General features: G+C 40.0%; 1 protein-coding gene across 3 annotated transcripts in view; it reads right to left on the reverse strand.

The window, feature by feature from the left end:
• The window catches only part of F13A1 (coagulation factor XIII A chain), a 178,416-nt gene that overhangs the window by 54,965 nt on the left and 107,358 nt on the right, over positions 1-16,093 (reverse strand). For all 3 annotated transcript variants that reach the window (XM_070747201.1, XM_070747200.1, XM_070747199.1), the window contains exon 8: positions 8,306-8,444. In XM_070747201.1, the coding sequence (XP_070603302.1) occupies positions 8,306-8,444 (139 nt within the window). The remainder of the gene's footprint in view (positions 1-8,305; positions 8,445-16,093) is intronic.

Raw genomic sequence — 16,093 nt, forward strand, 5'->3', positions numbered from 1 at the left:
CCAAACAATGTCGTTTGGTGGGCCCCAGGGGAAGAGCCTTCTCTGTGGCGGCCCCGGCCCTCTGGAATCAACTCCCCCCGGAGATTAGAATGGCCCCCACCCTCCTTGTCTTTCGCAAATTACTTAAAGCCCACCTATATCGCCAGGCATGGGGGAACTAAGACATCCTCCCCCAGGCTTTTATATTTTATGTTTGGTATGTATGTGCTGTATGGTTTTAATTGCTGGGGTTTTATATATGTTTTTTAATATTGAATTTGTTTTACTGCTATATTGTTTTATTATTGTTGTGAGCCGCCCCGAGTCTTCGGAGAGGGGTGGCATACAAGTCCAATAAATTATTATTATTATTATTATTATTATTATTATTATTATTATTATTATTAATTTAATAATGTTCTTGTAATCTGACTTTCAGGTTACTTTGTGTTTCCCCCCCCCCTTCTGTAGATGGAGACTTGGTTCCTTGAAACAATACTGTTTTGCTAACATGGCGATTCAATTCAAAATAAATCACGGCTTTCCACTTACTAATAAATCTTTGCATATCATTATTTCAGTATTTTGATAGCCATGAAAAACTTCTAGTGCAGTCTTCCGTATGCTGGCCAGGAATTCTTAAAATTATACTCCCAGAAGTTCTGGTATATCTCAGATTGGGCAAGACTATGTTAGAGCCTATTGAATAAATTGTCTGTGTTACAGGAAGAATTTTTATACTGTTTCTCCAAACAGTGTCCTGAGAGAGAATTAAAGTTATGTACTAATAGTCTTGATAGTGCTAGTAGTTGTACACATCTTCTTAACAGTTAAGTTCCTAATGTAGGAACCTCCAAACCTGGCAGCTTTAAGACTTGTGGACTTCACTTCCCAGAATTCACCAGCTGAGTCTTAAAGTTGCCAAGTTAGGAAAACCCAGTGCATTCTCTTATTATCGTTGCCCAAATAAAATGATTCTCACATACAAAGAAGAGGAAGTCCCTTGTCAGGAAGACTTAGGATGTTTCACCTCAACAAACTGTGTGTATTGGATTTTTAGAAGAGGAGTAGCATTCATAAATAAGGAGCACACTGGTTATTTCTTCCATCTCTGTAACAGAGCAAATCATACCTTAAAAATAGCTTGCTTAATAAATAAGATATGAATTGAGAGACTACCCAGTGAGCTTCCTGATACAACCTAGGTATCATATCCCTTTGCGGCAATTGAAGGAAGGCCTGCTGCATGAAAAATGCCTCTTCTCAACTGTAAAGCCACCTTGTGCACAACTACTGCAGATTAAAATAATAATAATAATAATAATAATAATAATAATAATAATAATAATAATAATAGTGGTTAGCTCTAGCCCAGCTCCTGCCCCAAGGACTGTGGATGTGGGGGAGACATCCACATGCCGTAGGCCTGTTTTGCCCCCGGTGGAATCTGCTGATGAAGGCTCCTCTGACCAAGAAGACATGAGTGACAGGGAGGAGGAGAGTGTGGCAGACAGCTCAGAAGGAGATCAATTATCTAGATCCTCCTTGGATTCAGAACAAGAGTTAATGATACAGCCACACATGCAGAGAGCGATGCATAGGCAACAACAACTGAGAGATTATTATCAAAGAAAATGAGGCCACCTGTGGTTGGGTAGGGCTGTGGTAATTAGTGAGGCTGCTATAAATAGCAGCCTGTGAGTTTGGCCATTGTGGAGAATTATCTGATCGTTGTGTTTCGTGACTGCTTTATTGACTTTGACCTTTTGTGTGCTGATTTTTCCCCGCTTTGAAACTAAACCAGGGCAGAGTGTGTTTCACTTTGTGAAAGAAGAAGGACTGTGAATTGCCTCACAGCTGCAATCTAAGTATCACAGAACTGATAAGTATCACAGATAAGTATCACAACTGCAAGCTAAGTATCAGAGAACAAACTGTACAAATTACCAGTTTGTTTGGAGACAAGTGCTCTTTGCTATACCAAAAGAGGGCTTGGTTTAAGTGAATTTTCATTATAAAGAACATTGTTTTGAATTTTCAAACGTGTGTGTGTGTCTGAAATTTGTACCTGTGAATTTTTGGAAGGAGTCTACCAGAGAGCCCGACAGAACGAATAATAATGAGGAGAATGGAACTTGCACAGAGGGTTGAAGTGCTGAGGTTCAGATATTGAAGAAGAACCACTGGGATTTGAATCTGGAATTTTCAGATGCAACCTGCATTATCTTCAAAGCTCAGGAGGGGTCAGCTGATCATGAGGGCTAGGAAAGTTGTATAGTTGGAGCCGGGACCTTTCTTGGCTGCAACGTATTTCACTTTTGCAAGTGCTTCTGTCTGCCTTTCAATTCCGGCTTTCCCTCTTTGTCCGCTGGTTAACTTTTAAAAGAAGCACCATCATAGCTCAATGCGTTTCTCATTTGTTCAGAATATTTCATAGGAAAAGAGGGAGGGAGGCCTTATAAATGGCTTTCAGTTGGTTTATTAGCGTAACAGAAAGACTATAACTATGTTGAGAAAAAGCTGCAAGATAAGCTTCAAGAAATTTTTGAGCTATGACAGAATAACACAGGAGGGGGGAATGCAGCAATTTCCTGTTTGTTTTGGGGTGGGTTTTTTTAAAAAAAAATCCCTTCCAGTACACAAAAAGCTAATTAGATGACTGAAGTAATTGTTAGTAACATTTCAGCAAATATATTTATCCAAAGGAAATGATGCAAACTATTTTTAAAAAAGTGTTAGCAAGAACTTCAGAAGAGAAGGATTTAGGGGTAGTGATTTCTGACAGTCTCAAAATGGGTGAGCAGTGTGGTCGGGCAGTAGGAAAAGCAAGTAGGCTGCTTGGCTGCATAGCTAGAGGTATAACAAGCAGGAAGAGGGAGATTGTGATCCCGCTATATAGAGCGCTGGTGAGACCACATTTGGAATAGTGTGTTCAGTTCTGGAGACCTCACCTACAAAAAGATATTGACAAAATTGAACGGGTCCAAAGACGGGCTACAAGAATGGTGGAAGGTCTTAAGCATAAAACGTATCAGGAAAGACTTCATGAACTCAATCTGTATAGTCTGGAGGACAGAAGGAAAAGGGGGGACATGATCGAAACATTTCAATATGTAAAGGGTTAAATAAGGTTCAGGAGGGAAGTGTTTTTAGTAGGAAAGTGAACACAAGAACAAGGGGACACAATCTGAAGTTAGTTGGGGGGAAGATCAAAAGCAACGTGAGAAAATATTATTTCACCGAAAGAGTAGTAGATCCTTGGAACAAACTTCCAGCAGACTGAATTTAAACATGCCTGGGATAAACATATATCCATTGTAAGATGAAATACAGGAAATAGTATAAGGGCAGACTAGATGGACCATGAGTCTTTTTCTGCCGTCAGTCTTCTATGTTTCTATGTTTCTATAAAGTTTGTTAAACTGAGACAATTTAATTAATAATGGGTAGAGGAATAAAGAGGAAACAGCAAGAAATCTGACTCTTGACTAACAAGGCATTTCAAAATAGAAATGATAAGACAGAAAGTTAACAAATCAGGATGCCAAGGAAAAAGGGATTTATACAAAGGAAATGATGCAAACTATTTTAAAAAAACCATAGTTGGGAATGGTGTGATGCAAAATTATTCTCACAGAGCCTTGCTGATAATGTCTAATGGAGAAAATTGCTTAGAGGTGTAAACCCATAAACATGTTCCAATAAAAGAGAATATATGTAACTCAGGGTTGAATTGCATAGTCGTTGAGCACCAAGGACTCCACAAACCTTTCTTCATCAAGGCAGAGATCTATAGCTCTTTTTCTTGTAATCCATTTTATTCAACCCTCTTTGGCTTTGATGACCAACACAATTCTGTTGCTCCTATTTTGTCAGATCTGAATGAGTTCCTGTTCTTATTTTCCACCCTCAACATTTGGATGGCAATTTCTGCTCATAACTGCAGATTTCATCACAAATGTCAGAAAAGTCAGATAAACTGCCTAATCCTTGACCTATTGCTTGCTGTTTATGCAATAGAAAAATCCTTTGTGTGTCTGATCACTCTTAGTCAATAAAGAATTCAATTTAATTTAACTCTACTCTACTCTACACTATTGTAAACAAAATTTGTATTATTGTTAATTAATTAAAAAAAAACAACTATTAGCCACCCCAGGTTTTCGGACAGGGACGGCATACAAATCTAAATAATAATAATAATAATAATAATAATAATAATAATAATAATAATAATAATGCCATATAATAATAATAATGCCATATAATAATAATAATAATAATAATAATAATAATAATAATAATAATAATCCCAGCAGAATTGAGGAGAAGCAGCTAGAGAAATTAGTGAAATACGAAGATTAAAAAATCGAGCTGCAACGACTCTGGCATAAGCCAGTGAAAGTGGTCCCAGTGGTACTTGGCACGCTGGGCACAGTACCAAAGGATCTCAGTGGACATTTGAAAACCATCGGAATTGACAAAATCTCCATCTGTCAATTGCAAAAGGCCACTTTACTGGGATCGGCAAACATAATTTGCCGCTACATCATGCAGTCCTAGGTGCTTGGGAAGCACCCGACTGGTGATGAAATACGAAATCCAGCATGGTGATCGCGTTTGCTGTGTTGCACTGACATAATAATAATAATAATAATAATAATAATAATAATAATAATAATAATGACCAAACCATTCACCAAGGTTAATAATGCAGCTCAGAATTGGACAACCTATTATCCTTCAGATGTTCTAGATTACAAAGCCCAGAACATATAGAGATTGTGAGAATTTTAGACTAAAACATATGGACAGTTTTAGGAAGCTTAATCCTGACATAAAAAACACCATACTAAAGATTGATCTGAGTTAAAATCCCAAATGAGAACATTATAAAATATTTATATGAATGATTATGGATCACTTTCATCTATGCAAAGACATTTTAATACACATACAATAAATATTTAATAGTAAAAAATATATTTCTGCAAAATCTAAAAACACATTGTTTGAGAGAGATTCTTTAACAAACATTGAAGATTGTTTTAAAGAACTGATTCAGGATATAGGGAACTATTTACAACCCATCAGCATCATGCTGCAAAACAATTTAAAGCAAGCTTTCCATTGAAAGATAGAAAGCAAAGTAAATGAAGAAAAAGGACCCAGAGGAGAAAATCGAAAAAAGCTCCCACCATAACTTAAATTAATGCTTGCCCCCAGAGGTTATGTGCATCATGTAGCAATAAATATACCATGAACAGATGAGATTAAAGGGAAAGTTCAAAAAGTAATCAAGCCCCTGGAAGGCAGCATAGGGAGAATGCGATTTAAAACACCATGGAGCTTTTGCTTAGCTGATGTAGATTTGCAGCATTCATTTCCTTTTATAGTGAAATGGACTTAGGGCTGGGTGAGAAAATGCCATGGAATAAGTCCACTGAATGAAAAATACATGAAAATATGAAAGATACCTCAAGGTGGCGCTTCAGCAAGCTGTTGTCTCCTGTGACTTAAAGGCCAGAGAGGTAGTACTGTGCTCTGAACACTAGATTTGGAGAGGAACTACATACTGTATTGGCTGCAGCAGGGAACAAACTACAGTATTAGTACGCTTTGCTCCAGTAGGGGGGAAAGAAGGGACTGAAAATGCAACAACAAAGTAAATAATTGGGGAATGGAAGGAGAGGGCATTCTCAATGGTGGCACCCTGGCTATTAAATTAACTTCTGAGAGAGGCTTATCTAGCACCTACATGAATCTTATTGCAACACCAAGTTAAAGCCATTCTGTTTTCCCCACCATTTCTATCTATTCCAGCTTGAAATTGGTACTGTTTCTTTTTTTTAATGCAGCGTCCATGTGCTTTATGGTGAGATATATTTTAATGGATGTATTTTTACATTCCATTCCTTTTATGAGCTGCCAGGAAAACTTGATTATGGGCAGCCTCTAACATGATAAATAAGCAAAACAGTAACAGGATAGGGGAAGTGAGTAAGGGATGCCCCCACCCTCAACAACATATTTATGTGCTGGATGCACATTTTACTCCTATCTCCTTTCCTTTGGGAGCTACTATTAAAATGAGAATTATACAAACGATAAATAGAATATTATATTACTGTACATTTGTTTTCCATTTTATGCTCTCTGTAGGTTTGGGCAGACAAAATATCCTTTGCTTCCTCGTCTCTGATTAGAGCAGTGTTTCCCAACCTTGGCCACTTGAAGATATTTGGACTTCACCTCCCAGAATTCCCCAGCCAGCAAGTGCTGCCTGGGGAATTCTGGGAGTTGAAGTCCAGATAGCTGATCCTACGCAGCTTCTGCTCTGGCAATCTCACACTACTCACCAGAGCCTACAAAACTTTTGCCAGACCCATCCTTGAATACAGTTCATCTGTCTGGAACCCATACCACATATCGGACATCAACACCCTTGAAAATGTCCAAAGATATTTCACCAGAAGAGCCCTTCACTCCTCCACTCGAAACAGAATACTATCAATCCTAGGTCTAGAAAGCTTAGAACTAAGTCGCCTAAAACACGATCTAAGTATTGCCCACAAGATCATATGCAGCAATGTTCTACCTGTCAATGACTACTTCAGCTTCAATCACAACAACACAAGAGCATGCAACGGATTCAAACTTAATATTAATCGCTCCAAACTTGACTGTAAAAAATATGACTTCAGCAACGGAGTTGTCGAAGGGTGGAACTCATTACCTGACTCAGTAGTGTCAACCCCTAACCCCCAACATTTTTCCCTTAGACTATCCACAATTGACCTCTCCAGGTTCCTAAGAGGTCAGTAAGGGGCGTGCATAAGTGCACCAGTGTGCCTTCCGTCCCCTCTCCAATTGTCTCTCCTTATCTCATTTATCTTTTCTTCCTTTCAAATATGTTCACCTCTACTTTTACATCTTTTCTTCTATTCTTTTCTTTATTTATATTATTACATATCTATTCTCTTCAATGGGTATTATGTATTGGACAAAATAAAATAAATAAATAAATAAAAGTAGCCAAGGTTGGGAAACACTGGATTAGAGTAATGCCAAAGGACCATACCAAAACACAGATACTAAATGAGCAACACAAGTAAGAATATATAAGCGCAGTAACTGAGCTTCGAAATAACCATTAAAAAATACTAACAATGTTACTGAAACCAGGAGGGGGAGTTGCTTTATTTGTGTATTGCAGTGAGCCACAATTTCTTGAAAGGGCAGATTTCCTAGTGTTTGCTACTCAGCTGCTCCTCCTTGCCTGCTACGCAAAGTGTGACTTTACATGGTTTGTTGATGAAGGACATGGAAACTCCTACAAAGCCCAGAGTTAGAAGCTATGTTTTCTGACTTCTGTTCTGAGTACGAGAGAAACATCAGGGATTTTGACTGACACATCAGAAGAGCCTTCTGTGCTTGATTAAGGCACTCTTGTGGCCAGGATGGTTCAACAGGCGCCATCAAGGAGCTCCCAGTATATTTGTGGAAGTTAAATCAGAATCCCCTGAGTTTTATGTCAGACTGAGCTCTGCTGTATACAAACAATCCATTTCATATGGCAGCATCTTCACAAGCTGCATAAACAGGGAGCCTTGAATGTATAGCAGGTTCATTCTGCTGTTTTCGGATATGTAACACATGGGATAGAATCATTACAGCTGTCTGTATAATTTTGGGATTAGAACTGTGTGTCAGCGAACTGATAAATAGTCTCTGGTATCATATTTTTTTTATATGTTAGTTCTAAATCATCCTATTGTTGTGTGTATTGTTGTCTTCTCCTAGCACCCCTCCAGATATCACTGAACTTCAATTTCTAATGGGTGTGATGAATATTTTTATTTATTTATTTGTTTGTTTGTTTATTCATTCATTAATTTATTCATTTGTCCAATACACAAATACATAGGAAGAAAACAGATATGTGGTAATATATATAAGGATAAAAGTGAACTTAGAGGAGAAGATATATGAAAGGAAGAGAATATATATGATAGGTGAAAGAGAGGAAAGACAATTAGACAGGGGATGAAAGGCACACCAGTGCACTTATGTATCCTAGGACTGGGGTAGGCAAAGTTAGCTCTTCAATGACTTGTGGACTTCAACTCCCAGAATTCCTGAGCCAATCATGCTAGTGTAGGAATTCTGGGAATTGAAGTCCACATGTCATAGAAGAGCCAACCTTGTCCACCCCTGTCCTAAGAATAAAGATAAGCAGCAATGTCCCTCATTCCACCCTTTCTCATTGTATGAGACAGAAAACTAATATGATCACGTAACTATGGCAATTCTCCAGCAAACATACCAGATTGAATCTCTTGTGAGCTTGGGATCCACCTTTCCATATTCATCCACAAACACATCCATCTGTAAGTTGGCATCATTATCATGTGCTGAAGAAAAGTTAGTGATGACTCGTCCAGGAATTCCTAGACACCTCAAAACTGTACAAAAAAACCCAAAACAACACCAAGTGTTTAAAACAATATGACATTACAGGTTAAGAAGATGTATACAATCTATTCCAATTTCCCAACATGGTACTCTAGTTTTGGGATAACTCAATAGTTCCCAACCAGTTTCTGGCACTATAGTGCAATGTTCACATTAAAACTAAAGCCAGTTTGGTATCGTGGTTAAGGCATCAGGTTAGAAACTAAGAGATTGTGAATTCCAGTCCTGCCTAGGCACAAAGCCAACTGGCTGACTTTGGGCCAATTACTTCCTCCCAGCTCTAGGAAGCAGACAATGGCAAATCACTTCTGAAAAACCTTGCCAAGAAAACTGCAAGAACTTAACCAGGCAGGCTCTGAGAACTGGATATGATTGAACGGAGGAGGGGGGGGGGGGGAAGAACCAGGGCAGCTAGCAGAAAACATCCATTCATTATCTGATGTAGCCCACCTCACTATCTCTATAGTGTTATGGTTCAGCCTGAGGCCGATCAGGGTCCAGCTGCGTCTTTGCATCTGGGTCCAGCTGCGTCTGCGTCTTTGAAAGCAAAGAGGAGGGGGCTGAGCAGTCGGACGGGGGAGAAGAAAGTCAGGAATGGGACGAAGGAGAACAGCATGAGAGCCCCGGGGGGGGGGGGGGGCCTCTCCCCAGCCAATAGCTTGGAGTCATTAGGTGATGAAGCATAAGCCGTCATTGACATGCGACAGAGACGGTCAGATCAAAGAAAGGAGCAATTAAAGAAGTATTATCAGCACTGAATTAGGAACAGCTGGGCTTGGGTGTGGTCCTCCTTAGCAGGGTTTAAAAGGCAGGCAAGCCCTTGAAGCCATGTGGAGTGTTATCAGTTGGAGTTACGGTGTCCTGCTTTGTTCTCGACGTCTCTGTTCCTGGCTTGTGGCCCAGCAGTTTGGAAAACCCGTGGGAGGTGTAGGTCTGCTATCTACAGCCTCGTATTGGCAGCAAGAATCCTGTATTGCTGCATGGACTTTTGCCTTCGTGGATATATCTGAAGATACAGCATTTTCCTGTTTGTAAGGACATTTTCTGTTACCTGTGTTTTTTCTTGAATTTTATAAACTGCCTTTGCCTTTTATCGGTGTGTCTGGATTCTCTTTTTGGGTTGGTATTGGCTTCCGGAGTGACCTAGACAGAACATATAGTATGGTACCTGTCTATATGTACATGTCTATATTGTTTGGCCTGAGTTTTTACGCCACCTTTTCATCAAAGAATGGCGCTCAAAGCAATGTATATTATATCCTCATTAGCAATGCTAGACTTGGAGCTACTTGTAGTTATCTAAGGCTTGGCTGGTCCCGTAGGAATCTGTACTGTATTTAAGAGTTTCTTCTTTGGTGCTCCTGTTGGTTTATTGGGGAGCCAGTGGAGTAAGTCATTTACCCATCCTAGCACTTGTATAAACTGATTGGTAGGAGACATAAAGTTTCAGGCAATCGGCTTTCCAGAGCTTTGTTAACAGGGATTAGGAGCCCTCGATTATATTCCCAAAGCATCCATTTCATTTGCATGAAATATTTTTGTTTTAATTGTCAGCTGCATCTACATCTTGAGGGGTGAAAAAGATAATATGTTAGCCGTCCTTAACAGGCTTACAGATATGACCTACTGCTAATTTAAAGGGAAATGGGAAGAAAGTGTGATGAAATAGCTGCCACACTAAGGAGTGTGATGGAAAACCCGAAACCACACTGGGACTCCTTAAAAAGCCTGCGAAGGCCTTTGAGATTTGTTTTTGACAACCCTGCAGTAATTCATCTTTTGTAGCCTATGATGGCTACAGTGCTTCATGAAGAAGAGTAACACTGCACATTTATTTTAACGGTTTGATGACAAATTACCTGGATACATCTACTAGCCCATGCACTTATTGATTATGCTTAATACAAATGCCTTCCAACACTTCGAGCACACAAGCCCTCGGGGCTCATTGGAAATAATTCAGCTGACAAGTTCAAGATTAATAGCTTTGCTCTTTCTTTTTTGGGATGCTTTAGCATATTTAATAGATGACTGTCCCCAATTTTTCAATATGGTAACCTTGGAAAGCTAAGTAATTGAACTGGGAAAATGTTACATGCTTTAAAGAACTGAAAACTTATACCAGAACTAATTGATGTTGGATTAGCTATCTAACCTGATGCTCCTTAGTTGCATTGTGACCATAATTTCCAGAATTCCCATTTTGTACCGATCACGGTTGATTAAGAACTCTGTAATTTGTGGACATAACACATCTGGACAGCACAAAAGCAAACAGGTGCCACCTGCTTATATAAAGTTTGAACTTTTCTGTTTTCTGCCATCAAGTTACATGCCTTGAGCTTCTATGTTTTTAACTTTCCGTCTACCTGTTTAATGTGTTTGTTTGCTGTTAGGCTGAGTGCCTAACAACAGGAAAGAGGTAAGAATCACTCCCTCTTTATTTGGTGGGTTTACATGCTTCATTTCTTGAAGTTCCTGTTTTATGGAAAATGGAAAGATGAATATATTCTATACCAGTGTTTCCCAGCCAATGAAAGTGCTAACTGCAAATAGACACTGAATCCAATATACGCAAGCAGCAACAGGTAGGAAAGGATTATTTAAGACAAAGCAATTTTTCTTCCAGACATATCAAAGTAATTTGCATCTTCTTTTCTTACTTTCCAAAACACTTCATATAGCAGGAGAAAAGTAAACAGAGTGGGATTGTTTTAAGAAACTTAAAACTGTTTAAAATCCATATTTGAACACATGGCTGGAGCGTTATCTGAAAATATTTATGCAAATCTATTGATGATGCCAATGGGAGTGGGTGTCCCGTACTGAATTAAATGGACTAATTTTTCATTTGACAATTGCACAATTTCACTGCAGAAGATTATTAGAGTATTATAGATTAGTTTTCATATGCAACTACAGGGAAGGGCACATTAGTCATATATATCTATATATAGTTATCTGGCAGCATCTATTAATACTGGCAAGAGTATAATACAAGGAATAGAATATAATACAGGGTAGAATTCTGCTGAGATAGAAACCAAGTGGGATTTTTTTTTTTACTATATGTATCTTCTACATGAGAAAATATATATACATATTCAAAATGTACATTTCAACACCTTCACTTTCAAAAATAAGTTGAGATGGTTTGGTCTCATATCACTTTGCAGAAACAAAGACAAACATTTCCAGATTTTACTTCCTGAATTGGGGGGTATGGTAGGGCAATGGCCAGATCCTTAGAACAGGAAATAAGTGGCCCTGTAACTGCCTTCATGCCATATTTGCATGCAAGGCAGCCTTCACTTTCTGTCGCTTTGGGCTGGAGCTCACAACCTCCCCACTTGGCTGAAGAGCTGTGAGAGTGGGTTGGGATGGGACACAGCAAGGCAATGGCCCTATTCTCAGGGCAGGAGAGAAGCTGTACCCAAAGACCTTCCTTAAGTGAGCAGCCATCTGCCCTCCATGTGCATCTTTGGCGCTTGGTTAAGGAGGGTCCCCCCAGTGTGCTACAGCCAGCCTGGGAGTCGCAAGAGTGGGAGGAAGACTCTGCTGGGGGTGATGATTGTTCTTCAGCACACAGAGAGAAGGGAAGAGGGAGGGGTGAAAGAAAGATGGAGATAGAGAAAGATATATATATAGTGATTTATAGTGATATATATAGAGAAAGATATATATAGTGATTCGACACAAAAATATGTAACCCTTCCCTGGTGCAGAGCTGAAGGGATTGGATACTGTAGCCTAGAGGATAATTCTCTGCCTTACAAGGCAAAGGTTACAGTCCCAGTGGGTATGGCTAGCTGATGAGGCCAAAATAAGGCCGAAATAGATCTATCCTAGTCTCCCGTAATTTTCAAAATTCAACAAAAAAACCATGTGACACATACAGATAGAATTGTCAGCTATCAATAAAATTAACTGCCTTGGAAATGGCCCTGGGTTGGGCCGAGAGGCAAATAAAGGGGCTGTGATGTTCCTTCAATACACCAGGGTGATTCGACACAAAAATATGTAACCCTTCTCTGGTGCAGAGCTGAAGGGATTGGATACTGTAACCTAGAGGATAATTCTCTGTCTTACAAGGCAAAGGTTGCAGGTTCAAGTTCCAGTGGGTATGGCTAGCTGATGAGGCCAAAATAAGGCCGAAATAGATCTATCCTAGTCTCCCTTAATTTTCAAATTCAGCAAAAAAACATACACACATACAGTATACCTTTATCTCATAGAAAAGAAAGCATAGAGCCATAAAACCTGGGTAGTTGTGACTCGGTGTGAGTGACATCAAGTTGGCCATGCCCACCCAGGTTTTGTGGCTCTGGGTGTTTTGACCCCTGTCCTAGTCTATGGATGAAGATTGCTCCTCATCTCCTTATAACATCTTGGTACCCTCCAAATTGGCCCTGCTTAAAGGAACTCCAGAATATGGAATTGCTACAGAAAAAAATTATGGAAATCCTGTTCTGCATGGCATAATATGGTAGGTAGAACCCAATTCTTTAGGTGGGGAAACCAATGCATAATGTAACCAATGCAGGTAGTTACATCTTTATATTCTTTTGGGAGTACTGGAGTACTAGATTTAATTTTGAGGGAGGTAATTGGTTAATATTTTAGCTAGCTTGCTAGCTGGCTTTAATGAAGCCGTTCTCTCTTAGATTTGTGTTTATAATATTCATTTTAAGTTTATAATTGAGTGAGGCACTGAACATAACACAAAGTATCATACATATACATAGCAAATACATAGCAAATTTAAAAAAAATAGTTGGAGTGGTTTTATTTAATGATGGAATAATAATGATTTTTGTCTACATTTTGACATGGAACTTTTTTCAGTTATAATTTCCTGAATAATTATTAATTGGAACACGTTTATTTTACCAAATATGTACTTCTCCAGATTTTAAGATATTCAGGAGAATATGCTAAAGTAATAAGTGGAAGAAAGCTACAAACAGGCATTAACATGGAAAGAGGACAGGCCACTAGCTGACTTCCATCCTTCACAGGTTGAAGTCTAGTCTAGGAAGTGAGTATTACAGTGAAAGAGGTGCTCTAACTCAGTGTTTCCCAACCTTGGCAACTTGAAGATATCTGGACTTCAACTCCCAGAATTCCCCAGCCAGCGGCTCTAACTCATGCAGGCTCAGGAATTCTGGGAGTTGAAGTCCGCAAGTCATAAAATGTCAATTGTTGCCCACCCCTGCTCTAAGCCAAAGATCCTCTTCAGTGGAAGACAGTTGATGGTAATGAAAAGCGTCTATTATCCAGGATTTATTATTGAAGAACTAGTTCTATGGATTAGAGAGTGAAAACATGATGTGGTCCTTGACCTGCAGAATTTCACCTCTGTTATGCTGTCAATTTTGAGCGTATGTTGCATTTGCATGGACAGAACAGTATAAATGCATTTCTGGTGTATGGTTCATCCTATTGGCATGTGGATTATCTAGGACCGTGATGGTGAACCTATGGCACAAGTGGAATGCAAAGCCATGTCAGTGGGCTTGTGAGCTCAGGTCTGGCGCGCATGCACATGGTGGCCACCTCATTTTCAGGCCTTCTGGAACCACGAGGAGTTGGGAAGTTGGGAGAGTATTTTCAGCCTCTGGAGGGGTTGGGGAAGGCCTTTTATTTTGCTCTTCCCAAGCCCCAGAGCCTTTCTAGGAGCCTGGGGAGAGTGAAAATGCCCCCCCCCTGGGTCCTCCAGTGGCTGGAAACGTACCGTTTGCCAATTTCTGGTTGAACTGGAAGTTCTGGGTTTTTCACTCTCCTCAGGCTTCAGAGCCTTTCTAGGAGCCTGGGGAGGGTGAAAACGGCCTCCCCTCCCAGAGGCCCTCCGGAGGCCAGAAATGAAGACGTTGGCAAGTGGGCCATTTCTGGCCTCCAGAGGGTCTCTGTTAGTACAGGGTACATGGCTGTTAGGGATTGCCATTGTAAACTGCATATTGTAAACTGTACCAAACTTGTACTTAAAGGGTTAATGTGCACTCAAAGAGTTAACATGTACTTGAAGAGTTACGGTAATATTCAAGGCTATTTTGTCACTTCCTCATTGAAGCTATAAAAGCTCATTATTTTGCTCTGTCACTTCCTTTTCACTTTGCCTGAGAGAGGGGGAGTTCTGTATAAGCTTCGTGCTTGTATAAGCTTTGTGCTTTTATCTATATTGTATTTTAGCTTCGTGCTTTTATCTATATTGTATTTTAGCTTCGTGCTTGTTATCTATATTGTGTTTTGCTTTGTGCTAATCTTGTAACTGCTCAGTGCGTATTGTTCTGTATTTGCTTCGTGCTTATTCTGGATTGTTTATATTTTGTTTATATGTAAATAATACTTATTGAACTAAGTCTGTGTCTTGGCTTTATCACACATCCACGCTCTGTTAAAATTCTCTGCTTGGTGTTGTCAAAGGTTTCATAGCCTAGCCGAGACAAGCCAACAGTCTCCAGGGGTGGGGGGATGGGGAAGGCCATTTTTACCTTCCCCAGGCTCCTAGAAAGACTCTGAAGCCTAGGGAGAACAAAAAACAGATATGCCATCATGTGCCAGGAGTAGGGTTAGGGGGTTGTCATGAACACATGTGCAGGGGGGCTGCATGGAATTTTGGGTGTGGTCCTGCATGCATACACTCCTCCCACACACACCTTTTTGGCACATGACCAGGGATGGGCTCCTACGGGTACGGTCAGGAACGCAGTACCGCTAGCAAAATTTGGAGCTCCACCCCACAGCACCCAATTTGCACTGAAAGATGTTGAAACAAAATGCATAAGCCACGCCCACAGTGTGGTAATAATAATAATAATAATAATAATAATAATAATAATAATAATAATTTATTGGATTTGTATGCCGCCCCTCTCTGTAGACTCGGGGCGGCTAACAACAATGATAAAAACAACATGTGATGATCCAATAATAAAACAACTAAAAACCCTTATTTATAAAACCAAACATACACACAAACATACCATGCATAACTTGTAATGGCCTAGGGGGAAGGAATATCTCAACTCCCCCATGCCTGGTGGTATAAATGAGTCTTGAGTAGTTTACAAAAGACAAGGAGGGTGGGGGCAATTCTAATCTCCAGGGGAGTTGGTTCCAGAGGGCCGGGGCCGCCACAGAGAAGGCTCTTCCCCTGGGGCCCGCCAAACGACATTGTTTAGTCGATGGGATGCGGAGAAGACCAACTCTGTGGGATCTTATCGGGCGCTGGGATTTGTGCGGTAGCAGGCGGTTCCGGAGGTAATCTGGTCCAATGCCATGTAAGGCTTTAAAGGTCATGACCAACACTTTGAATTGTGACCGGAAACTGATCGGCAGCCAATGCAAGCCATGGTAGTAAAAATTTTGGTAGCCCATCACTGCACGTGACCGAAAAAAGGTTTGCCATCACTGATCTGGGGGGGGGGGTGTTGTGCAGGAGGGGAAAGTTTCCCTATCATGTAGTTTTCAATACTCATGCTGACTCAAGTTTGCAGATTCACGGGCACCTCAGAATTTAATGGCCCCTGATCTGTCCTAACTAGTATCTGACTTACTTTTTTTTTTTTTTTAAATCAAGATAAGGTTGATACTCTGCTCAGGTAAAGCAGACACTTTGAAAGTACAAGAACTCTGGGTG

This window comes from Erythrolamprus reginae, chromosome 3 (genome assembly GCF_031021105.1).
Source record: "Erythrolamprus reginae isolate rEryReg1 chromosome 3, rEryReg1.hap1, whole genome shotgun sequence".
NCBI classification, from domain to species: domain Eukaryota; kingdom Metazoa; phylum Chordata; class Lepidosauria; order Squamata; family Dipsadidae; genus Erythrolamprus; species Erythrolamprus reginae.